The 26,638-nt window shown below is 42.8% G+C and overlaps 1 protein-coding gene across 1 annotated transcript in view; it reads right to left on the bottom strand.

Moving 5' to 3' along the window:
• Positions 1-1,409: 1,409 nt before the first annotated feature.
• The window catches only part of Hs6st3 (heparan sulfate 6-O-sulfotransferase 3), a 646,599-nt gene continuing 621,370 nt past the window's right edge, over positions 1,410-26,638 (bottom strand). The window contains exon 2 of the mRNA XM_075949040.1: positions 1,410-7,942. Coding sequence (XP_075805155.1) covers positions 7,234-7,942 — 709 coding nt within the window. The 3' untranslated portion in view covers positions 1,410-7,233. The remainder of the gene's footprint in view (positions 7,943-26,638) is intronic.

The raw sequence follows: 26,638 nt of genomic DNA, 5'->3' as shown, positions 1-26,638 counted from the left end.
AGCTAAGGGACTAATGGGAAGATAGTATATGTGGTATGGATACACTGTAACTATTACAGCTAAGGGACTAATGGGAAGATAGTATATGTGGTGTGGATGCACTGTAACTATTAGTCAATGGGAAGGGACTAATGGGAAGATGGTATATGTGGTATGGATACTGTAACTATTACAGCTAAGGGACTAATGGGAAGATAGTATATGTGGTGTGGATGCACTGTAACTATTACAGCTAAGGGACTAATGGGAAGATGGTATATGTGGTATGGATGCACTGTAACTATTACAGCTAAGGGACTAATGGGAAGATGGTATATGTGGTGTGGATGCACTGTAACTATTACAGCTAAGGGACTAATGGGAAGATGGTATATGTGGTGTGGATGCACTGTAACTATTACAGCTAAGGGACTAATGGGAAGATAGTATATGTGGTGTGGATGCACTGTAACTATTACAGCTAAGGGACTAATGGGAAGATAGTATATGTGGTATGGATACACGGTAACTATTACAGCTAAGGGACTAATGGGAAGATAGTATATGTGGTGTGGATGCACTGTGACTATTACAGCTAAGGGACTAATGGGAAGGTTATATATATATTACCTTCCCATTAGTCCCTTAGCTCTTATAGTTACATTTCTTATTGCCCTGACAAAAGTAGCAACTTATAGGGGGAAGGGTTCACTTTGGTCTATGACTTAAAGGTACAGTTCATCCTGGCAGGAAAGGCATGGCCTCTGGTGTGGCTCTTACCTGTCTAAAGAGGCTTGCACACATCTGCCTGGTCTAAGGAGCAGAGAAAACACGTTTAGCTGGTTCTCAGCTGCCTTTCTCCTTTCCATGTTTTTGTTTAGCCTGGGACCTAAGCCTATGAGATGTTGATGCTCACATTTAGGGTGGATCTTATCTTAGTTAATCCTCTTCAGAAGCATCTCACAGGCACATTTAAAGATGTGCCTCACCAAAGTTCTGGGCATTCTTGCTCAGTCAGCTTGAGACATATCAAGGTACAGTTAATCCTGGCAGGAAAGGCATGGCCTCTGGTGTGCTCAGTCAGGTTGAGACACATCAAGCATCTCAATTATCAGACTCACTCTATTTGTATCTTGGTGCTGGGCTCAAATAATTTTTATTTTACCTAACAATGGCCCCCAAAGATCAAGTAATGGTCCTGCCAAATTCCTGGACCTCACAGAATCCAAACAGTTTCAATCCCCATATTCCTTATCTTTTGTGGCTTTTACAGTTTCATATCCAATAACCACATATGTGTTGGTAGCATGAATTTCTTAACTTTGACTAACCGGATCCTGTGGATTTTATTTTCATAAGTCTGTTGAAGTACTTAGGTATTTTTTTTCATTTTATATCTAAATCTGAAAAAACACCAGAAAGAAAAAAAATTCTTGACATCACAACAGTTTAATATGTTAACTTATCCATTAAATTGTGCTTCACATCCACGGGAATCCTCAGGTCTACAAACTATCATTTTTAAACAGCAATAAAGTTGGTAATGTCACAATATAATCTCCTAATAACCAAGTTCATACATACTGCACAGAAACAGAAGAAGAAACACCTCCTAGAGGAAATAATCTGCATCTATTGAATAACTATCTTATATCTAGAATGGGGCACCAGATAAAGATTTAGATTTTTCTAACATTGATTTGATACATTGAAAAAAAAGAAGAAGAACAAAATGCAAGCAAAACCCAGAAAGTATTTCTGGGAGAAAACTCTTGGTCACATGATTCAAAGAAAGCATGAGAAGGAGATGGAAGATGTGTGATCATGGCTAAGTCACACAGCACTGCCTGTCAGGACAGTGTTTTCTCAGCAAGAGCTGAGGATGTGTGGCCAGAATCTCTGGCCTTTCAGGAGTTCCCACAGTGAGTCACAATGTGGTTCTTACAGAGCCGCCCTCAGGTCGCTGAAAGTGGACAGTGGCCGTCTGTCCTGTAGATGTTGAAGAAGACAGGTTCCAGAAGCACCCACATGCTAGTGTCTGCAGATTCAGCGTCTCAGTACTCCATCAGGCTACTCCTGGTCCTGGCCCAGAAGTGCAGAGACTTGCAACCACTCTGGTGGTCATGACAGGCCAGTCCTCAGGATTCTCAGCACCTCAGCAGCGGAGGCCAGTTCTGGCAACAGACTGTGAAGATGGGTCCATGTCTGTTCTCTCCAGGAGGTACCGAAACTCAGAATGCCCCTACCTGCCCTGGAGGGCTCGTTCGGCTTCAGAGAATCCACCCAGATGTGTCCTGGTGAATATGGTAAGAACAGAACTGGCATCGGCTAGTGTGCAGTAGAGACAGAACAGGATGAACAGGGAAGCCAAAAGGGTTGAGAGAAGGAGCAGCTGTGTGATCCTCAGCAGTCATGACCTGGATAGCATTGGCAGCCTCGGCTAGCCCGCTACCCAGGCTGGAGGCTTTCAGATGAAGTTGAATACAGCTCTGTTTAATTCCACCCTAGTCAGTCTGGGGCTCCCAAGTCTCCCCAAGGCTCTGATTCTATCCCATGGGTGCACCTCCTCTTATGCTCTCCTAAGTGGGTAGAAGAATTAAGTCACGTGTTTCTGGGCTGCCTTTTATCCTAAGGACCCAAACTGTGTCTCTACCATGTTGCTATATTCCACTATGGACTGGCACATATGCTAACTGTCATCTTCCTCTGGGTGGTCTGTCTCTCGGAGCCCTACTTTCTTCTATAGCTGCTCTCTTGTCTCTAGTCCTCTGTGTCTGTGTGATCCCTTTTTGACACTCTTCACAGCCAGGTGACACGTCTGGGAAGGGATCGGATAGACTGGGTGAAGTTGCTTACTTATTACAGCTTAAGGTGTTTCAACCTCCAGCAGTGGGCAAAGGAGCTCAGCGAATACCAAGAAAACATAAGAACTCTAACAACATGCTGCTGATAGAATACCAGGGACCTAGGGAAAAGCAGAGAGGGGGAGGCAGAGGTCCTATTGATCACCCCTAAGCTTTCCCAACAGGCAGATACTGGTTCTGAATTTCTTGAATGTTGTGCATCTCACTGGAGTTGTGAGCTTATCCCCTTAGTCTCCATGTTGGAGAGTCTGAGAAAGGAACAGAGTCGACATCCGGCTATGGATATTTGAGTGTCTCCCCTGAATTCATGTGCTTTTCTCAGACTCCCTTTGTACAACTCTCTACCTGAACTTTTCACTCAAGTCAGAGGGCCCTTCACTGGGGGCAGAACTGAGAGTCTACTGCACATGGAGGACAGAAATCAATAAAGATTTAGCTTTTACCTTCTTGCAATTCCCAGTCACGATACTGATGCCAAGTAGCACTCGGTATTAGGAAAAGCTGAGGCCAAGAGACCATGGACTCTAGGCAACTTCCTTACAAATAAACGAAAGCTAGGGGGATCTTCCAACATCTCTGAATCTTCATTCAAAATGATCAAAGGTGAGGGAGCGGAAATGCCAGCCAGTGCACAAGAGTGTGAGGCAGGCCAAGTGAGATACCACGCTAAAATGTTTGGAAAAGCATTAAATGCTGACAGGGTAAATTTTAATCTCATCCTTTGTAAAGCTGATGAGAAAATAATTGATATTGAAAAGGACTTGGCATTTTTCCCCACTTCCTTTTGTATTGGGGACTGGTAGTTTTCTATCAGTATTAATTATCCATCATTTCTTTAACAATAGGGCTCCCCTCACTTATCATGACAGCCGGCACTGAGTAATAAAGACATTTTCTAGTCTTCTCTGCAACTAGATGCAGCTAATATCTAGATTCCAGCCAATGGGACATGACCGTAAGTAGTGTCTGCAATTCCCTGGGCTTCCCTCCACTGCCTCAAGGGAAAACAAGATGGCTGTGGATAAAGCAGATACATTTGGCCAGGAGGTAGATGCTCTGTCTTAGAATGAAGAAGCAATAAGAGAGGGTTAGACCCCTCTCCATTCATACTTCTAAAACTATTACGTTAGTGGATCAAATGAAGATTTTTAGTTCAAATATTTGATTAGGTTTTCAGTAACTCATAATTTTCCTTAAGTGTTGTCAACATTGATTGGTAAGATCATCAATTATTTTCTCCTGTATTTAGATTAGGCTTCTAGGAAGCTGGAGGAGATTTAAAATAAAAGTGTCTATCTTAGTTCCTACCAAGATATGAACAATGTGTGTGACACACACAACACACAACTAAAAAGTGTGACCAGACAGGCAGAAAGACAAATCACACATATGGAACCTCACAATATGCAAATACACTCCCCTCCCTATACATTCTGCAAAATGTGAACACAGACACACAAACCACACATACCTACACATACACACATGGGGACACACACACAGACACAAGCATCATATGTTTCCATTCCACTGTCTTGTGCTGCTACTGACAAGAGAAGGGAGAAGAACCTGCCTGGGAATTGGAGGAGCCCACAAGAAGTGGAATTACCTAGGGGTTGTTTTTCCTCTATGGAGTTGGAATTGATGTGGTTTGAGACCTGAAGGCTGACGAGCTGCTAGGTGTCCCTAGCTTCCTGTGCCTGCCTCTGTCATCTCTTCCTGCAGCGTCAGCCAGCAGGGAGCTGTGCAGCCAGTTTTCAGAGAATTAGCTCCACCCCATTTCTCCGTGTCCTGGGGACATGGACAACTGTAGTGCTTCCTAAGGGAGCTAACTGAGCAGGGAAGGCCATGCTAGTCTCTCCGGTTTACTTAGCACTGGCCTGGGGCCAACACAGAGGTGGTTTCTCCTTCTCACATCATCCTGTTGTCTGCTCTCCAGGGAGGGGAGGGCCATGCAGCCTACACTCAGCAGTGAGGTGGCAGAAAGCCTTTTGATATGAGCAGAGCCTGCCTCCGTAGATTCCTTAACAAAAATGTAAAGTGAGTTTAAAGAATGAATCTACTGATTTCTAGTTTTTCAAATGGTTTCCCATTTGAAAATGTGCCGAGGTGTGTGTTTCACATATGTATATGTGCGCCACAGCTGACGGCAGAGGCACAATTTTCTGGTTTCCATTCCCAGCAGAACAAGAAATCTTAACAAATGATATATTCTCATCCATTCCTGCCCTTCTCCTTTTTCCTGCCTCCTCTGGAGCAAATCATCCTAAGGAGACAAAGCTCTATCTCACCTCTCCCAACTAAAAAGCCAGAGCTAATTGTTCACTTTAAACTTACTATTGTGTGTAACTCAACATCTATGGCTGCTGAAGAAGTCAGCCACCTCTCAGCTCACTAGTGAGACAGGGATGCGGGGGCAGGGGTGGGGGAGGAACTGCCCCTCGGGGAGAAGGGCTCAGGGCCTCTGGGATCACTGAAAGGACAGTGGTGTCACTTTATGCCACCTCTGCAGACCAGGAGCAAATACTTCAGAGTCATAGCATCTGGCTTCTTATATGATTGGCAGATTTATCCCACGTGGGAAGCACTATGAAAATACAGATCTTGTGCTTTCTGGCCGGCTTGGTCCACCTGATAGTCCTCAGGGAAGCCTCATCCCATCTGCGGACTTCATCTTCTTACTAGATAGTGAGGACCAGCAATGTCTGCCTCGTTATGCTGAATAACATAGTAAGTACAGCGTGGGGATTCCCTTAGAACACGCATGTTACAGGAAGGCCATCCAATGATGCCAACCACAGCGAGAGAAACCTCAAAGCCACTTCTCTATGGGAATCTACAAAAGACGCTAGGCTCCCTTGCAGCAGACAGCCCACAAACACTGGGAGAGGGTGGCCTTTCAGTCCAAGAAAGGACTTTCTAAGGCTGAGAAGTGACTGGCGTAAATCTGGCTTAAACATCAAGCATGCAGGGCATCAGTGAAAGAGGCTTTGCAGCCTGATTCCTGAGTCTAGAGCTTTTGGCCTTCAGCTGCTTTAAAGGACTGATCTTATCAGCTCCTTGTAAAACTCTCCACCCACTCTGACCTTCTGCTGTAAGGGAGGCAGGGCTTTCTACTCCCTCCTTCCCATCCCTTCCCACAGAAGAGACTGTTGTTGGGGCTTGGGAAGGGCCAAACCGAGGAACCTAGGGAAAGGAAGCTTATTTTTTGGTCCAGTTTGTGCACTGTAGTTTGGTTCTCTGGTTGTAGTCACAGAACAGGCAAGGATCCATGGGAAGGGAGTGGTTTAAAGACACCGGAAATGTCAGGGGCAGGGTCCCTCTGAACTCCTGGTCTAACTGTCTCATGGACACCATGCTATGTCTCCTGGCGCCTCTCACGCATTGACTTGGAATGGAGTGTATGTCCTCGTTGGTTCAGCTCCTGTTGTTTAAGTCAAGGGTTTTGAAAACATCTTTCCTTTGTAACAGCAGAATTTGAACCTGACTGAGAAGGTGTCTGCTCCCCAAAGGCATGAGTCTGATGTTCTTTCAACGGAACTAAGGCTCTACAGCTGGTTTAATGGAGGTTTTCTCCTGGTTTCTCTGCCCACACTCTCTTCACTCTCTTAATTTTTTGTTCATTCTTTGCCTGAGGGATTAACACCAGTAAAGTGCAATCTCCTTAGTCATTAATAAATAAGTGTGCCCCCCTCCCCAAAATGTCCTACCAGTGTTTATTTCTCAGGGCCATAACCAAGCCAACATTCTGTTCTTTCCCTATCCCCTAAAAGACAGAGTAGACCGAGGGTTTAGGGCTCTGATGTTGGAGTTTGTAGGCTAGGAGTCCCTAGCTGTGGTCAGTAATATAGTAATTTTGTTTAAAAACGTCTGCAGAGACAAACCACATCATTCATGATTTAACCCTTGTCTTAACAGCTCCCAAATTCAACACTGAATGAGAAGGGTCATTTAAGGGGAGAGAGTCTTTCTATCTCTAAACAGAGCAATGTTCTATTGGGTGCGTCATGATGCATTCAGAAGAGAATCCAAGCCATGACTTTGGTTTTCCTGTGGGTTCCAGATTCCCAAATGACCCATGTGACTGACAAAGATCCTACACACCGTCTCATTTCTGAGGCCTCACTTCTGACAACTTAAAGTGGTCTTTTGGATACATTTCCACCCCAAATATATCAGTGATCAGAAAAAGTCTAGAAAAAGAAAAAAAAATAATAAACAAGATGGCAAGTTTCCAGTTGGATTGAAGAAGAAGAAGAGGAAGCAGACATCCGAATTAAGTCACACATAGCCAGGGGTCTTCAGCATGACCCGGTTTCTTCAATGTAATCTAACAGAAGGACAAGGTGCCTGCTTGTCTCCCCGTCATGAAAAAGGAGCAGGCAGAGGGTCACCATCTAACCACCTGGCTGTTGTAGTCCTCAGTGACCGTCCCCTCTGTGGCCCCATCCTCTTTGGGCCACCGATGCGCTCCGTGTTCTCGCTGCAGCCTGCGCTCCTCACGCCGCTTTTGGCGGTCCCTCTGGTGTTCTAGCTGTTTGGTGTGATGGTAGCGTTGCTGGAAGAGATCTTTTGCATATTCATAGAGCTGCATGTCCAGGAAGTTCAACTCCTCGATATGCTGACGGGCTCCCTCGTTGATGTCCACATTGGAAGCCCGTGTGATGTTGAACTGTGTGAAAGGGGAGATGAACTTCAGATTGAATGTCCTCTCAAAGAGAAACTGTGTCTTCCTTTGGAATTCAGTGAGCCCGAAGAAGGCCATGTTCTTCAGGTTGTTCTTTGCGCTCTGCAGCAGGATGGCACTTCGCTCGCTCTCGTTCATGAAAGTCAAGTTGTAGCAGCCCACCAAGCTGAGGTCAGCGAGCATGCGCACCTGCCGGTTGTTGGCTAAATTGTAGCTGCAATCCATGAACTCCCGCAAGCTGACCCCAGACCAGTCATCCCCTGGGTAGCAGGTAGGCAGCTCATCCGGGGTGGGGCTCCTTCCGTCACACATATGGAGAGAGGTTTTCCATGTGGCCCCTCTCTGGACGTGTTTCCACTCGCTCAGGTAACGTGACACAGGGTCCCGCAACATGGTGATGTAGTAGAAGTTCCTGGAAGAGATTAGAGGGGAAGGTCAGTGGTTGACGATACTCACACTGTCACTCTGAATCTCTGGTGTCTCTAGCAATGCTCAGGGGATGGGCGCTATGCTAAATGCTCAAAGGGGATCGTTGGCCTGATTTTACATTGACAAAGTGTATGTGCTTGTATTCCTATCCCGACTTCAGGGACCAAGGGTCAGTGCTAAGTTTATGGAGACTTTTCTACCCCACTGAATGTTGATGGGGTGGGTGGAAGCAATGAATCATTCGTTCATTCATTCATTCACTCAGCAGTTAGTTACTAATAAAGCACCATAATACATCACATTTAAGGTAACCATTGAAAGTTTAAAAACTATATCGCCAATTTAAAGTGGAAATGGTTGTACCCATTAACTGTTTTATTTGAGCCTTACATCAGACTTACATCCTGGCACTGTTAGAGAAGGAAACACGAAAGGTCATGGGACTAAAATCCGATTCTTCTTAATCCTTTCTCCTGACATTGCTACATTGCTACTCAGATTATAGATCAAGGAGGGGAAGGAGGAACTGCCCATCACATCCTTGTCTCTTGAAGTCCTTAAGAAGAGATTGGGGTCTATTTGTCAAAGAAGCCACAGGAAAGACACTGCAGAAGACCAGGGTACACGGGTCCTGTCCTCAGGGTTACCTTTTGTCTATGAAACCCTTCCACAGAAGACAGGCTGACCCTACGTCAGTCCCAGCATGGTTCTTGCCTCATTTCTAGAGGCTTGCTCTAAAAATACAGGGACAATCGTAGAAAGTCTGAGTTTTCCTGGGGACACAGGTATAGTTCTCACAAGCTCTGGGAAGAATCTGGTAACCCCTGTGGAGTGCCTTATGCTGCCAAGTGGTCAGAAAGTGGCCTGCCATGCCCTGAGGGGAGAACTGTTATTCAGTGTGGTACCGACTTGGCATCCAGATGGAGAAGGCACAGTCACAGGAACTTAATCCATCTTAGTATGTGCTCTTTGAAGATGCTTGGTAATAAAGTAAGCAGACATTTTGCCATGGGTACTTGCACACAAGTGATTGATGATAGATAGATAGATAGATAGATAGTTAAATAGATAATGATGGATAGGTAGGTAGGTAGGTAGGTAGATAGATAGATAGATACATACATACATACATAGATACAGATAGATAGATAATGAGGGATAGGTAGATAGATGTGATAGATAGAATACATAGATAAATAGATAATGATAGATAGATACATAGATAGATAATGGTGGATAGGTAGATAGATGTGATAGATAGATACATAATGATAGATAGATGATAGATAATGGTAGATAGATAGATAGATATAGATATGATAGATACAATACAGGTGATAGATACATAATGGATGCATAGACATTATAGATAGAAGATTGGTAGATGATAAATAGTTACGTGACAGAAAACTAGATGAGACAGAAATATGATAAATAGGTGATAAATAAATTACAGATAGATGATATATAAATAAATGATAGATAGACGAAAACCGATGGTAGATATTAAGATAGTGACAATCTGTCAAGTAGTGACTTAGTTGCCACTGTATCATGTATATTCTGCCAATCTCTGCAATCATGCAGCTATAGACATTGCTTATTTAGAGATAAATGACAAGGTCTAACTCTATATCAAATAAAGGCTTTGAAAATTGGGAAAAAAAAATAGGAGAGGTTGGGAACTCACTCTACCTCTCCTGTATTATCACAGTACTTTTCTCCACCCCTTGCAGGTGGAGGCCATCACATCAGGGCAAACTAAGATCTGATAAGACACACTGCTACAAACTCAAAACAAAATGCCTCTGGTCAGGGAATTTTATCGTTGCTTATAAAACGGTGAAGAGAGAAGAAGACAAAATCTAAGTTACATTATAGGTGTGTAAGAGCTCAGTGCCAAAGAAGATAATGGAGAGAATCCCCACCGCCAAAGCAACAGCAAATAAGAGATCAGTGATGCCTGAGGACGTGAGCCCAGAGGTGCCTGGTCAGTGAATGAGGAAGGTAAAGTGTGGGAGGCTGGCGTTCATTGAACAGAAGTAGTGTACCCAGGTTACTTTCCTTCCTATAACAGATACTTCAAGATTGGGGGCAAATTTTTCTAGTTTTGTCTTACATTTGGAATGATAATTTATTTAAATAAACTTACATGCCTGGATGTCAACTTTTTATACACCAACACTCATGGTCTTCAGTGCTGTTGACTCAGAGGTGAACACACACTCATTCTTTGTGTTTTTATTTAATATTTAACAAACTAAGAATTTGAGAAGACAAGATATCTTCAAAGATTATACTGATCATAAGTTACAGAACTTGGGCTCAATCAGGTCTGCCTTACTTCAGGAGGAATCTTCCTTTGTCTCCCAGTTCCAACAAGAAAAGCGTCTCCTTAAACATTCAACCTAGTACTTATTCTACTTGGCCAAGATAAACTAGACAGAAAATCCTTACATACCCAGTTATAGCAATAAAAAATAAACAGTTTGAGGAAGAGCTGTTTTCATTCTGATTTTCCGAATAATCGACGAGGTACTTTCTTTTAAGCTGCGCCTTTCCCTATATTCTGCTACTTTCAATACAGAGCCTCACCAGTAGCTAAGTCAAACGTTTTTGGAATGTGCTAAAGAAACTTCCGGATCTTAGCCAGCCCCTTTAACTCCAGAGGGAGAACTTCTTGAGATTGCCATGGGCAGTGCAGCCCAAGTCCTTGCACCACCCACACCATTTTTCCATAACCCTGTTTATTGTCTTTTCACAGGACAGACTGATAAAGCAACTGCGGACGACTATGTCCTAAAGGTCAGCGAGCAATCAGAGATGTATACCATGGTGTCTGGCCTCACGGGGAGTCATTGCTGGGCATGTGTAGCCCAGAGTAGATACAGATGGCCACCGCTGAGTGGTAGGTGACCGTCACTTTGTACCTAAAGTGGGTCTGCTTCACATTCCAATTCCGCAGCAGAGACCAATGTGTATTCCACACATAGCTTCACAATAAACATTATGAATATAGTAATGATAACGATGTAGCTCAGGAGGTTATGTTTTTTAGACACACCAGGGCAGTAGAATTTAAATTAGAAAGGTGTTCGACTGAGCCAAATTAGAGCACAAATGGGATATTATTAACTTTCTTGTTAATTGTACCAAGTAGAAGATGTGTGAAAGTATTTCAACAACAGTGAAACCCAATGGCAGTAATATTCAAGTTCTGTTCTATGGCTCAATTTTATTCTACCCTGATTATAAAATGTTGGAGTTGAAGGGTGTGGAGGTAAGAATCCCAAGGCTAGTCACATCAAGACCCAAGTTAATCTGCAGAATCGAGGGGTTTAATTTCTCTTGGAAATACTAGGCAAGGAATTTCTTTTTTTTTTTTTTTTCGAGACAGGGTTTCTCTGTAGCTTTGGAGCCTGTCCTGGAACTCCCTTTGTAGACCAGGCTAGACTCGAACTCACAGAGATTCGCCTGCCTCTGCCTCCCGAGTGCTGGGATTAAAGGCGTGCGCCACCACCGCCCAGCTAGGCAAGGAATTTCTGGTCACTTTGCTTTATCAGATATTAAGTGGCTACACGATGTTCAAGTAAATTTAAAATGCTCCTGGATCCAACTAAACTATTTAACCTCACATTGCATTTAGTTTTGCCTAGTAATGCTTAGCTACATCTCAGATATCTTTGACGTTTATAAGCCAATGGAGTGAACTTGCAAATAAACTTAAATCCGACACCAACACATCATAAATTGACAATACAATTCTTGCACCTAGCTCAGGGATCATTGGGGATGAAGGGGCAGAAAGATGGCAGGAAGCAGAGGAACAGGAAGTTTGTTGAGAGGCTGTGTCTACTCTAGAAAAGTCAGAAAGGTTACACTCATGACGTCTCCCCAACACAGATTCTAAACATGACCTGAAATAGGAAGTCACCAGTAGACAGGTTAACTTGGAATGGGGAGTGTTCACCAGCTCTTATCAAAAGCCCTAGATGAAAAACTAAAGGAATGCTAGAAGCAGGAGAATCTTCCTAGAGAAGAACATGCCAACTGATTATTCAATAATAAACGCTCAGCTCTGAAAACATAAATATAAGTAACATTATACAGACTGACTATATCGTATTAAAGTTAGGCGCACACACAAACACAATACACACACCAATGATACAAGAAAAGGAGCCATGAATTTGAAAGAGAGCAAGGTAGGTATGTAGGAGAGCTTAACGGATGAAAGGGAAGGGGAAATTATGTGATTATATTGTAGTGAAATGATGTTTTAAGTACAGGGAAAGGAACTAGAGAACATTTGCAGTGATGAGTATCAAGTTGTTGAGCTTGTAACATTGGGTGCCAGTCGCTAGCAGAATTTGAGACACAATGTGTGTAGGCAAACATTCACATGTTTATTTTACCTATTCTATCCTGTAATACAGCCAAAACACAAAACCAGGAAAACATAAAAAAGACTTATAAAATTGAAGGCCATCCAATTAATGAAGATAAATATCAGATTAAAATTAAATTACTTTTGAATTATTGTTAATTTTTTTCTTTGATATGCATTTTTTTCCTCTTACAAAACTTAGTGGAGCTTTAGTGAAGCAACACCTGCGTCTGGACCACTGACACATCCTACTTCACAGAGCAAAGCTCAGCATCAGTTGTCCCTCTTGCTGTCGTTTGATCTGAATGATTTCATCCTCACAGCACGCATGTGGCGCAGCCCAGTTCTCAGCACAGGGTTACTGGGAGATGGTGGAGCTTGTTCCTAAGGAGAGAAAGTTAAGCTCTGGGCAATGGGTCCTGGAATGGTGTTGGAAGTTGGGTCTCTTCCAGCTTTTTTCTTCTGCTTCCCACCCATCATTAGCTGAGTAACAGTGTCCCACCACCTGCTCCCCACCATCCTATTCCACCTTTCCACAGGCTGGGAAGGAGCCTCTGGAACAGAGCCAAAACAAACCTCTCTTCTTTGTAAGGTTCTTTGTATCTCAGGCATTTAGATTACTTACAGAAATCTAACACATCTTCCCATGTCTGAACAATGGTGACTCATTTTCTTTTGCTTCCACAATTGTCAATTCATTCTCTTGCTGTGGAAGAATGTTCTTGTACACTGTAGAGATTTGTCACTCTATTGGTTTAATAAAAACGCTGATTGGCCAATAGCTAGGCAGGACGTAAAGAGGGGGTGACCAGACTAGGAGAATTTTGAGAAGAGGAAAGGAAGAAGTATAGTCACCTGCCAGATGCAGAGGAAGCAAGATGAGAATGCCTCACTGATAAAAGGTACCAAGCCATGTGGCTAAATAGAAAAAAGAATTATGGATTAATTTAAGTTATAAGAGCTAGTTAGTAATAAGCCTAAGAAGTAGACCAAGCAGTTTATAATTAATATAAACCTCTGTGTGTTTGGAACTAAATGGCTGTGGGACCAGGTGGGACACAAACTTCCACCTATGTCTCTAATAAAATTACTCTTTCTCTTGAAATGTGCAACTTTAGTTCTTAAACTGATTTGTTTAATAGTGGAGCAGAAAATTAAAATGTCTTAAAATGATAAAGAGAGGAAGGACAAACCTAGGTGTATGATGGCTACGATACAAAGGCCTCTCATAATCTCTCTCTCTCTCTCTCTCTCTCTCTCTCTCTCTCTCTCTCTTTCTCTCTCTCTCTCTGTGTGTATCTGTTTTCTGATGAATTGCTAATCCATTTTTTTCTGCTAACTAGACATTTATATATTACCTCCCAAACATTATTTGAGCCTTCTCTCCCTCAGGTAGCACTGTGGCTGGGCATTTGGGGACCTCTGAGAGTAAAGACCTTGTTCCCATAGAGACTGAAGGCACCCGGTGATTTTAATAAAGTGAGATAAATGCTGGAATTAAGGGGCAGATCTGTCAATCTTCTTGGACCAGAACAGTCCCTAAGACATAGAACTTTATTTGTCTTGGCGACAGCATCCTTTCACAGATCTACTACTTGCCACCTACTTCCTTGGAACTTGGGGTGAATTCACTTAAAAAAGCCAAACGTGAAGTGGAATCTTTAGGATTGCCATGCTTTTGGCCCCAGAACAATGATGACAAATTCATGTGTGCACAGAAAAATCAGGAAATGGATGCTGTTGTCAGCTCAATAATTATTTTTACTTGATTGTAAGCATATGGTTCAGCCTGGTTTATTGAGGTTCCAAGGCAACCAAACACATACTTTTCAATGGTTCTTATACTAACAAATTCTAAATACAACAGGAGAGAATTGCTTCCGTCTTTCACATTGCAAATGTGTGCTCTTGCCTTTGTTGTCTTTTCTGGCTGAAGTCAAGGCTCACAGCCCCTTCCCTTGACTCCACTGCCTGAGTTATCTCTTGGCATTGTATTGTCAGCTTTCACACATATAGAAGTCTTGGTCCTCTCTAAGACCTAAGTGTCTTTCTGAATACTATACATTGTATATTATTGTATGTTTCCCAGCAGCTGGATACTATGCATTGTATAGTATTGTATGTTTCCCAGCAGCTGGATACTATACATTGTATAGTATTGTATGTTTCCTAGCAGCTGAAGGCAGTGTCCCTCTCAAGGGGGATGCTCAAGGATGGCTTGCTGGACAAGAGAAATTGACAATTGCATGAAAGGTATTAGGCAGCTAAGGTCAAGGTTGCCTTTAGTAACTATGCCTGTCTTTTTTAATTTTTCTCACCTGAAAAAAGCTATTTTTATTATTGTTAAAGGCACAGACGTAAAGAGAGCAAAATGATGTAGATTTGATTTTGTTAGTTGGTGGAGAAAGACAGTCAATACTGACAAAGGGCAAAATGTTGACTAGTTCTCATGCAACAGATAATTAGTAACAATTTAATTTATTTTAATTAGCATTAAAATTAATGATTTTCTTCTCAACTGCTTCAAAAAACTGTATTTTACATGCTGGTTTATCATATAATTTGTTCCTTTTTCAAATAGTCAGTGATTTAATTAATTCATGCCTATCAATGGTTTGCTGTGTATAAGAACATTTCTAAAACAATGTCGAGATAATCCTTTTAAAACACCCTCATGTATTGTTGACTTAGCTGTGCTGGGGTAGAAAATGATATTAATTGGCAAGTTATAGATGTAAGGAGTAGATAAAAATATTTACGATTATTCTCTGCACCTTGAGGAATCCCTACGGTAGTTTGGTCAGACCATGGCGATCATGGTGTGGATTCATAAATACTTGTTTCATGTAAGAATGGGTAGTAAGGAGTATAAGCTTGCCCAGAGTCCTGAAACCAACATGTTCCAGGTTCTGAATAACACTGCTAACTATTAAAATTACGAAAGCAAAAGTTTCATGAGATTCATTTAGCAATAGTGTGATGAGACACAGTGGAACATTCTGAGGCCATGGCAAAAGATTAGCAGAGAAAAATTCCTGAGAGTGTGGGGAGGAGGAATACGGGACAGCCCCAGGAATTCTGATTTTGTTGCCTCCAACCTGTAGAGCTTGTTTTCTCTAGCTATATCTCTCTTCTCGTCCCTTCTATTTAATATTTCTCTTTCACTACCGTGATAGAAGCGGAACTAATAGGGCGCCATGATGGAATAAGGAGTGTAAGATGCTTGGATCACTTTGCTGGTCGTGAAAACATTCACTTTTATAGGGCTATGACTTGACAATTCAACACAAGGGAACGAATTTGCAGAATGCTAGGCTCTCACAATTTAAAGAATATGTTCCTTCCATTACTAGCTTAACTCATATAAAATCTAACAACAAGATTAGTATCCACAGTGTTATACTTCCATAAAAACCACACAAGCGGGAACTCCTCTACTTAGACATCATTGCTATCCAAAGGATTTCACTTCTTGACTACTCAGCCAAGCTTAAGCCCTCCATATGCGACTTAATTGGACCAATCAATCAATGTCAATGGGTCTGCACAGGAGTCATTATAACCTGAGATAACCTGGCCTTGCCTTTGATTCCCCAGAACCTAAAACACATGACTGAGTGGATCATGGATGTTCCATTGGCTGATGCTTCTAGAAAATGGATCATGGATGCTCAATTGACCAATGCTTCTAGAAAATGGATCATGGATGTTTCATATATAAGTAATATATGTATTACTTATATATTATTTCATATAATATATGGATTGTGTAAAATATATATGAAATAAGAAATTTCTCTTAGTTTCTCTTGCCCCACAGGTTTTCATTTGAGTTTTCTCTGTGTAATAAAGTTTCTTCAAAGCTTGGTGTCGCCTGAACATCCTGGGTTGTGGTAAAGGACAAACTTGGGGTACAGAGAAGGAGATTGCTGGTCCTCGACCGTGGGATGGGCATGGGTGATGTGTCCATCCTCAGATTCTAAAAAGTGGATCTTAGCTCTCTCCACTCTGCTACATGCTAGAAGCATTTCCACATACTCAGAGTGGAATCAGTTTCTCCTCTCTTTAGTGTGACGTGTGTATGATGGGATGCCTGTTCCTCATGGTCTCTGTAGAGCATGATATTCACAGTTCTGTATCTTCCAGGGGGACATTTGGCTTCACAGTCTTCCCTTTGACACAGTGATGAAAGGACCCTTTATGCAAACCTTGAAAACAAACTCAGGAATATAAGAATGATGCTCTAAGCAAATGGGAAGTTAGAAAGCATGATTGCTAAGTCATAATAAAGAAGTTTAGGAGGCTGACGATGGTGTACGTCATAGCGATAGGTTCCAAGGATGCCCGGCACTGTGAAAGAGAAGGGAGTCCCAAGCATGTTGTTATTGTGTCTCATACAACAGCCACGCATCGGGTCCTATGGCAGCCGCCACACTGCCATCACCTCCTCCCTCAATGTGACTTACAAAGCAGCCAGACCCCTGGAGAAAGCAGGTTTTATTTCACTCAAAAGTCGCCACTCTTTTGATCTACTAAGTAAGGGGCGCCAGGTACACCCAAGAGCTTCCCTCCAGAGGCTGAAACTCAGCATTCACACTTTCCTATGCATCAACCCCACCGTCAAGATTTATTTCTCTACGAAAGAAGTGCTATAGATAATCTTTATATACCGATGGCATGAACAGGTGAAAGAGGAAATGAAGAAATTAAAATGATCTCTAATTACTTTATATGCCCCTCCCACACACCACTTTTGAAAGATCTGAGCTCATTTATCCTTTTCTCAGCCTCGTCCTATGGGGGGAGTTGCCAGTCTTATTCACTATTCTTTTATGGACTGCAGTGTCTTCCAGAAAGCCATACTGACTGAGTCATGCATGGTCTGTAGTACAGGAGACCAGTCTCTCCCCTCCGCGTATCTAAGCAGCAGGAGTGTTATTAACAGGAATGTGATGAAAACCCCAAGCCATAAATACTGTGCAGACAATGAATTGCAGGAGAAGAATTTCCCAGTCAAGGGTACTGCTTCTGTTACATTGTCAAAACGCCACTATGAAGTTACCACCAGTGTAGCAACTGTACGGTAGGAGGATAGGGGTCGTTCCATGAGGCTAGCATTCTTGAGTCCCAGTGTATGTGGCACCTGAAACTGAAGGGGAGCTGACACCAGGCTCTGCCTACTCCCTGCTGGAAATAGAAGCCTTCCAGGGACATTCCAGGACAGTCAGGTGGGGCTTCATGTCTTGCTGGTATGGCAACTTTTTTTTCCCAAAAAAAGTTTTATTCTTCACATTATGAGCAGCTGGGATATCAAATTAGAGACTCGACACACGTGGGCTCTGGTCCCACTCTCCAGGGCTGCTGCACTACCGAAGCTGGCATCTGGATCAGAAGGACTTGATTCTCCCACCCTTTGTGGTCCATGCTGGTCCTCAGAGGATCAGCCGCTGGAGAGGCAGCCTGCTCACTTTAATTATGGGAAGCCCAGGATGCTACACTAACCAAACAAAAGTAGGAAATAAGAGGCTCCGGTCCCACCGAGGTCATTTCATCCTGCAATCCCTACTTCCCTTGAGGAAGAGGATGCATTTATCAGGACAGTGAATTTTAAGTCCTGGCGCGTCAGTTCCTGATATTGACAGTGAACCTACGAGCCTCAGACTCACTAAAATGCCATGATTTTCTGGTGGTTGTCACATTTGCTTTCGCTATCCCCCAAGTGGCTGCCGCAAGCATAAATTTCAGGGAACGCATGTTCCAGGGGCTTGTTTTTGCTATCTTGCCAAGCACAGATCCTCCCAGTACACTTTGAGATGTGCGGAGGAGGGTCCTGCCCTCATGCATTATTCACAGGCTTCTGTGATTATGCGGTCCAGAGGAGCCCTGCTTTGCACCGCGTCCCTGGGATTTGGGCACGAGGACTTCTCAAGGCACTCAGCAAAGCTGTGGTTTATGCATGCTGGTATCCACCTGGAGCCTTGGAGCCGCCCCGGAGGGAGATAAGGCCCCATTCAGTCTCTCTCGCAGCTCTAATCCCAGCCAGGCAAAGCCGAACAGCAGATAGTACACTCCGATTGTGTTATCAGGCCGAAAGTGTTCAGCCAAGCGCTCTTCTTAGTTAATTTCTCAGGCGCTGCTTTTAGGGGATGTGAGAATTACACACGGTGGGAATGATGAGGTGTCTATTTTGTGATTCTTTAGCGCTGGCCAATTTGGAAAGGAAAAGACGTGAATCAGGGTATTTAAGAGCCAGGCACGTGTTCCAATATTTAGATCCGCATTTGACAGCTTTGCTGCAGATTTTCCTAAAACATCACTGGATTTAAAAAAGAAGAAGAAGAAAGAAAGAAATCATCTCTGTCTAGATTTTTGCCATGTTCTTACATAAAGACTCTCTATTTTAGGATTTTCCTACATTCTGCTACCAGGAATGGGTGATCACTGTAGCATGCTAAGCAAAATTACTGAGCCACCCTCACCAGATCCCTTCCCTTTCTCTCCCTTCAAAGACTAGCAATCTGGAGGACATTTCCAGGACAAGAAGAGTGGAGGAAGCTGATTAGAAACGTACAGAGTTCGTGGGCGACGGAAGCTAGTGCTGGCGGCAATAATGGTTAGCATTTATTGAGTGGGTACCGTGTCCAACAATGGACCAATTTAGTCATCAAAACAACCCTCGTGTTTCACAGATTTTCAGATAGCAGTTGTATTCCGCACAGTGGGGTGGGTTTTGACAGGCTCTTCCATCATCTTGTCAAAGGCGGCGGTGGAGATGCGCTTTGTGACTTAATAGCTCAGTGGCCCAGGCTTTGTTGAACTCCAAGCTCTGTAAACATCTCAGGGGCAGGATTTGTGTTTACCTGTGGCTAGACAGCAGAGGCCGAGAGTCAGGGAGCATGGTGCGAGGTGGACAGAGACCAGAAGAGGTAAAGGACTTGTGTCTTATCGAGACACAGGCTCACATGGCTCTGGGAGTGTCTAGACCCCTGCAGCTCTGGAATGATTTCACAGGTCAGCACTCCCCATACCATGGTGTTATTAGACTTACCCTGGAGGACGGGACACTGGGGACTGCAGAGAACTCCTGCAATTGTATCCGTTTTTAATCTTCCCAAGAAATCTAAGGCTCAGAATTTCAGTAATATAATAGTAATGGATGCTTGAAAATGGCCGTGCAAGAGAATTTGGGAGCAGCAAAGCTCTCCAGTGTCACTGTTTTCTTTTTGACTTAATGTAAACTATTCTCCCACTCATCCCACCCCAAAATCTGCAGAGATCCAAATAGCATTTTAAGATGCTGGCTGGATTATGTTGGCTTGATCTGGGAAGAGAAAACCCAAAGAAAACGTGTCAGATTCACCTCATGTGAACCAAGTGTGAGCATGCCCTCTCATGAAGGCTGGAACATTCATTTGAGATACAGGGAGCAGAAATCAGGGTTCAACACAGAAAGATCTGGGTTCCCATTCAGACCTCCTTACTTTCCAGGGTGACCTGCAGAAGTGGTGTGATTCTTTGGAGCCTATGTTCCTCTGTCATATTTACTGAACTAACTAAACTATAAACGATTCCTTCATAGGACTGTATTCAACTAGACAAAGAATCACGAAAGGTCCAGTAGTAACACCTAAAAGACCAACATATGCAGATTTTACATTTAAGATCCTCCTTTTCTCCATGAATATCAGAGCCACATAAGCTGTTCAAATGTAGAAATTGTAAATATTGAACAAGTTATGTTAATAACTCTTAAGTCTAGAGTGCTTTTTTATTTGTATAATATTTTTCATCTCCAAAACACTTTGCACATGAATTATCTCATGTTATCCTCCATATGAGAGTATGTCAGGGACAGCCGAGGACACATTCTTGCTCCAGATGTACATGCGATTAAGTGGACAGGAGACGTGGAAGGCTTTTCCTAAGATTAAAAATCAAGGAGTCATGGTGATCGGACTTCCCTTCCCTCTGTCTTCTACACCGACCAACTCTGTTTAAACATATCTGTTGATCATGCTTTTCATGAGAACTTCTCCTGGGTCCCCGGGGGGTAACAGACATGGGACAGACACAGCAGACACTGTTGAGCCAAGGATACTTGAGGGCATTTGTGATTACCCTGCTTCTTTCTCTTTGCTCCAGAAGATTAAAGAAAAAGTGGATGTTAGCACTGCCTCCTTATATCTCCTTATATACTCTTTGGAGATATATATATATATATTCATTTTCTATTTAAACCAAAGAGAAAACAAGGACCCATGGAAAAGATTCAGAATTGATATTGATGCCCCTGCTGGTATTTAAAAGACTGCAGGATAATCATTCTGAAAGAATAGACTTGCTTTTTTTTTTTTCTTTCTGAGACAGGTTTTCTCTGAGTAGCCCTGGCTGTCCTGGAACTCACTCTGGCCTCAGACTCACAAATATCTTCCTCCCCATGTCTCCTGAGTTAAAGGTATATTAGCCTGTATTCTTAAAGAGACAGTGCTATGGATTTTGGGCTGGAGATGTGTGTAATGACTGGTGGTCCCTCTTCTCTGGATGCAAACAGCCATTGGACTGTGACAAATGAGACATTGTTATCCTATTATTCCTTTTTTGATTCATTGTAACAATTCTATGACAGGTGCTATCACTTATCAACTCCTTGATACCTTGAGGGCCAGGTAAACAGAAAAAATTTTGTTTCTTGATTTTCCAAATGGAGACTGATTTCCTACCTTTCCAAATGGGGATTTCTGTTGTTACTGTTGACTTTATTTTTTTAACATTATAAGCCTATGAATCTAAATATTTTTAAATACACCGTAGCCAGTGTCCTGATTGTTGTTAAGACTAGGCAACATTTGGTCATTGGAAGCTTATTCGGAATGGGTCCTGAATCCACGCAATGGAACTCCTTAGGTGGGTTTGCATATTGAAAAAGCCCCTGCTAAAAGCATGAAAACTGCTTCAGTTCCCAAAGAAGGAAGCAACTTCTGCTCAGCATCTCATCTTGGCCAGCATCACCTGTGTGCCACCATCATCTCCTTCATCATGTTCTTCCAGGTGGGAGCACTGCTGTTATGCTAATTGCACCTGTGCATAGTAGGCAATCGGAATAGGCTTTAGCTTTCTTGTGTTCTCTTCAGGCCCAGAGCATCAGGGGGTTTCTCTCTCATTTCTTCCCCTTCCTTCCAGTCTCCCGTCACCCTCTGACATTTGTCTCCATGCTAGCAACCATAGGCAGGGGGAGTAATGCATTTATGACTAAATGCCAGTGTCATTCCACAAACTAATCTAGGAGAAACCAAATTATGCTGGAAGTAATGTGGGGCTCTAATCAGGTTCTCTCCAAAATCCACTTACTCACGATAATTAGCATGAGTTCCTTCCAGAAGCCCAGCGTGCCACATGGCCACTCAATGGGATCCGCTCAGCTGCAGCGGGCTCTGGAGTACTGCTGTAATTCTGTCTAATTAATAAAGCAACGGCAGAAATCTAAGACAATATATGCACAGTCATTTGAAATCTCCCTGCAAGAATTCAGTTTGTCCTGTTTCCTTTGCCTTGGGTGTTCCTTTCATTAACTCAAGTGTGGCGCACAGTGACCTGAAATTGCAAATATTGTTCTTCAGGCATGACGGATGCGTCAGAGAGGCAGAAGATTCCAACATTTGTTTCCTCAAGATTTTAACAAACTCAGATGAGAACACTCATCTGCCACTCTTCTCGGCGATATGCAAATCAGAGAAAAGCGTGTTTAAGATTTTTCAAGAGAAATGTAGTTTGAGGCTGCAGGGGGTGACCCTTACATTTCTATGATCAATAAATGAATTAAAAATAGGGAGGCACATCCTCTTAAGAAGCAGAATAACATCTTGTGAGCCTCTGGCCATTGGTAGTGGTAGGGCCCTAATGATGTTCCTGCGTTGATGATTTCCCTTCATGATCAGGAATATATATATATATATATATATATATATATATATATATATATATATATATTTATATTCAGTCAGGAATATATATATATATTCAGTCATCTTCAGACATGCGAGCCTGCATACAAGTGTGTGAGTGTGGGCTAGAGGTCAATGCTGGGTATATACCTCACTTTTCCCCACAGTGTCTCTCACTGAACCTTGGCTTACCAGTTGGTCTAGAGGAACCAGCAACGTAGCTCCAAGAATCTACCTGTGTCTCTCCCCGACACGCCTCCCTCCAGCGCCACTGATATCGGACAGGCACTGCTGCACCCAGCTGAGGATTTGAACTCAGGGATTCATGTTCCTTCTGCATACTCTCACTGATTTAGCCCTCTTTCCAGCCCCAGCAATTCTTTTTAGATGGACACCTGATGCCAGCTACCATCTCTGCAGTCCTTAGAGAAGTGCTATGTATCGTTATGATACTCAACTAGACCAAAAGCATCCTAGCCAGGAAGCTAGTAGTCCAATGTGAGCATTGCCACCTACAAAGCAGTTACAAGTCTTGAGATCATTTCGTGTTTTGGTAGATGGCAGCCACAAGAGGGCTCTACAATCTTCCCAAACACACAACGAGCCCTGAGAGCTGTTTTTCTAGCAATTAATTTCCTCAAATCAATATTACCTATTAATGTACATTACAGAGACAAGCTATAGACTTCTGACACTTTACACTCAAGCTAAGGGGAGAATTGCACATAGATATTCAAGGGGTCCACAGGGATTGTAAGTCAAAACTGAAATTAGTTGCACCTGTGATTTCCTGTGTCTGCTGTAGCATAAAAAATCCCAACACTGCAAATTTCATCAAAGGTTAAAACTGCATTTGAAGCACTGTGTACGTAATGGAACACAGTGACCTCCAGTGGATTTTAAAGGCTGTCCACCTCCTCTGCCACCTCATGCACCCCCAAGCAGCCAGGCAGGGTGACATAGCAGTTAAGATGCAATGACCCTCTCTGGGGCGGTGGGACTTTGCAAGCCATTAGTTCTGGATGCGCTCAGCGCCTGCTGTGAGACCATGTTTGCTGTCTGCACTAGGAGAGACTCTTCAAACCCAGCCTTAATCTCCATCCAGGCCACAAGCCTGGGAAGACTGTGCTGTCTCACTTGGGTGGAGTTGTGGCAAATGAGGACAGACACGATGCAGCTTCAGGGGATGAGAGAATGGCACCTCTCATCCCTAAACAAGAGTCACTGAGAAATGTCCAAAAAATACTTTTAAAAGAGCAATTTAAAATCTTCTTAGCGCAAACTCAGAAGCTCCCTGTGTACATTGACATTACATGGCTTTTTGGTGGCTCTGTCTTCGGCGATGGAATGGTAACATGGTCCCAAATTAAGGTCAGTTTGGGTGACAGTTCTATTGCTGTGGGGCAGGGGGAGCGTCTGCAGCTTTGGGACCCAGCGCATTTCCTTCTATGTAGCTTGTTCTCCTGGAACACACCACCACCCAGTGCAGGAAGCTGGAGGATACCCGCCTGGACCCCTTGGGTTTCTCTCGATCAGTGGCAGGTTGGTTCTCCACATATCCTCTCTCACTCTCCTTTGTTCAGTGAAGTTAGGACTCATCACTCAGAGCAATCTCTGGCTCAGGAAGGCCAGCGTTCCCAGGTCCCCAAGGTGTGTGCCACACAGCACGCAGCAGGGCTCTCTCTCTCTCTCTCTCTCTCTCTCTCTCTCTCTCTCTCTCTCTCTCTCATAAACAAAGCCATTTACTGTTTGGTAGACACCTCCAATGCTAAATGAGCTTAATCTTGATAGAACCGCATGGGTTTTCAATGAACACCTTTGAAAGTCGGTGGTTCACCAAGTTCAGTCATCACCTGAACCTCTCAATGCTGCTCTTTAGTTTGTTCCGATCTTTTTGGATAAGAAAAGCTGTCTCCCACATTTTCAGGGGGTCATGCCAGCCACGACTCCAAAGCGGCTGGACTTTCGTGTCCGCCCTCACTCTTAACCACGGTGTGTGTCACTTCTGTGCTCCTGTATTATCCAGAACATTTTTTCATCCAAGTGTCAATTCTCATTTTTCCCCATGGCCACTCTTGGTAGAGGACTTCAGTGATGATTTGGGGATTAGAATAGCCTATGGCTTATGAGTATACACCAGAAACCTCAGCTTGGTACTGACCTAAAGACTGGCACCTCCGAAGGGCACTTAAGAGGAGGTATCTCAGGAAGGGAAAATGTTCACACCCAGGAGTTAGAAACCACTAATGGGGAAGGCTCACACCCAGCAGGCTCAACCCAGTAAGGGAAGCCTCACATCCAGCAGGTCCAAGCCAGTAAGGGAAGGTCCACACCCAGCAGGTAGAACCACACAGGTTTTGCTTTCGAAAGAGACACCTCTAGTGAAGTTCAAATTTATTTCTTTAAAATACATGTTTACCATAAAATAAATTAAACTAACTCATCATTGACGTAACCAGTGGCAGGGCTTGTGGGTTAGGCTGAGTAACTTCTCCACCGTGGAGAGGATGCTAATAGCCGAGTTCTGAGGGTGATCAGGTTAAATGAATGTGTTAGAGTGGACCTTAATCTAATGAGATGGGGACCCATAGAAAACGGAAATTGGGGTAAAGGCAGATAGGTACAGAGGGATGATGTCAAGTAAGTCTACAAAGGAAGTCAGAGGTCTACATGTCTAGGAATGCCTGCCATGCCGGAGGCCTCTAGAGAGCTTGGGACAGATCCTTCCTCACAGTCCCCAGAGAAGCCAACATTCTAGCTCAATTGTGAACTTCTAGAGTCATGAACTGTGAGAGAAGACATTCCTGATGCTTAAGTTAGTCAGTTTTCAGTATTTTTGTTACGGCAGTCTTGGGATTCTAATACCAAGATATTTATTGAAGAAATCCATGATAGGAGGAATCTGCCCTGACTTCGTCATGAGAATCATTTATCTGTGAATACACACAGATTCATTATGAGTTATTAGATATCTTAGTGGACATCAGTGAACAGAGAAGTTATCTGGAAGAAAAAGGTGACTTAATACATTAAAGAGAGTTAGAGACATGACAGCTATCTTGAGACATTACCACAACTGCTGAGGAGCAAGGAAAACAGAAGACTTCTTAGAAACTGGCCTGCATTCATATCTACATGTGCACGATATGTCTAGAAAATAATCAATAGATAAGATAAATGTTAAGGTTCAGACAACCTACTAGATACAAAGGGGAGAAGACACAGAAAATTAAGAATTTAATTTAAGAGACATTGATGAGTCTATAGAGCAAAACTCATTTTGAAGAAAATTCCCCAAAAAGAGAAACATGAAGCATAAAATAATGAATAATGAATGTAAAAATACAACATTTCCTAAGCCTGAAAACAATGGCCTGAAATGGCCTAAAGAACTTAGGAGTGTAAATAAATTTTTTGAAACCCTAAGGAAAAAGAAATGAAGATAGAAAAATTTTCAGAAAAGATATTAGTAACAAGAAATAAAAATCAGAATATTCATATTTTTTTCATGACAATTCCAAAGGCTGGAAATAAGGTAACCATAGCTCCAAACTTTCAAGGAAAAATGATTTTAGACATTGAATTCTATGCCTGGCCAGGTTATTGACTAAAGTGCATGGATACAATTAAAAAAGAAACATACATAAAGAGAGTTTACCACCTCTACACTCCCTATAGAAAAATATGTATTAGACAAAAATAAAGGACTCCATCTAATGGTGGAATCAAAGAGCCTTGACTCAAACTAGGATGTGCAGATATGTCCAGAATGAGGATGGCCTGGACATCTCTAAGAAAAATATGACTGAGTGGAAAAATATATATGGAAACCCATAGATTGAATGTTTTAGACAATAAAGAAAAGGGCAAAAAATCTATCTCTTCAAATGATAAAAGCAAAGACAATGAACGACTCCAAGAAAAATGAAAAGCCACAAGGGAAAGTTACAGTTAGGTATCAGCCAAAATGCGGGACTGTTGAAGTCCTAATGGGGCATAGGAAAATACAACCTGCTTGACTTTGACCTGGCACAAAGGAATCTGCGCATACTCCCTGAGGGGAGTCCAGTGCACACTCCCCAAGGAATCAGTGCACACTCCCTAAAGGGCGTTCAGTCATTGTGCTTGTGAATAACTTGCCTGCTGCTAATATATAGTTATGCTTGCTGTATATTTGCTTTTTGACTTTCCTATTTTAAAAAAATCATCTCAATGAATGAGCTCAGAAATTTAAGTTAACTTGAGGGCCCTAGGTAAAGCCTGAAAGCCTCTCAGACTGAAGGTCAGGACAAAAAAAAAAAAAAAAAGGCATACAATGGGTTAAGCACACTGGGTGGGGTGCACTAACTCT

This window comes from Microtus pennsylvanicus, chromosome 15 (assembly GCF_037038515.1).
Source record: "Microtus pennsylvanicus isolate mMicPen1 chromosome 15, mMicPen1.hap1, whole genome shotgun sequence".
NCBI classification, from domain to species: Eukaryota; Metazoa; Chordata; class Mammalia; order Rodentia; family Cricetidae; genus Microtus; species Microtus pennsylvanicus.
The sequence above is the reverse complement of the archived record's forward strand: the minus strand, read 5'-3'. Positions and strand labels throughout refer to the sequence as shown.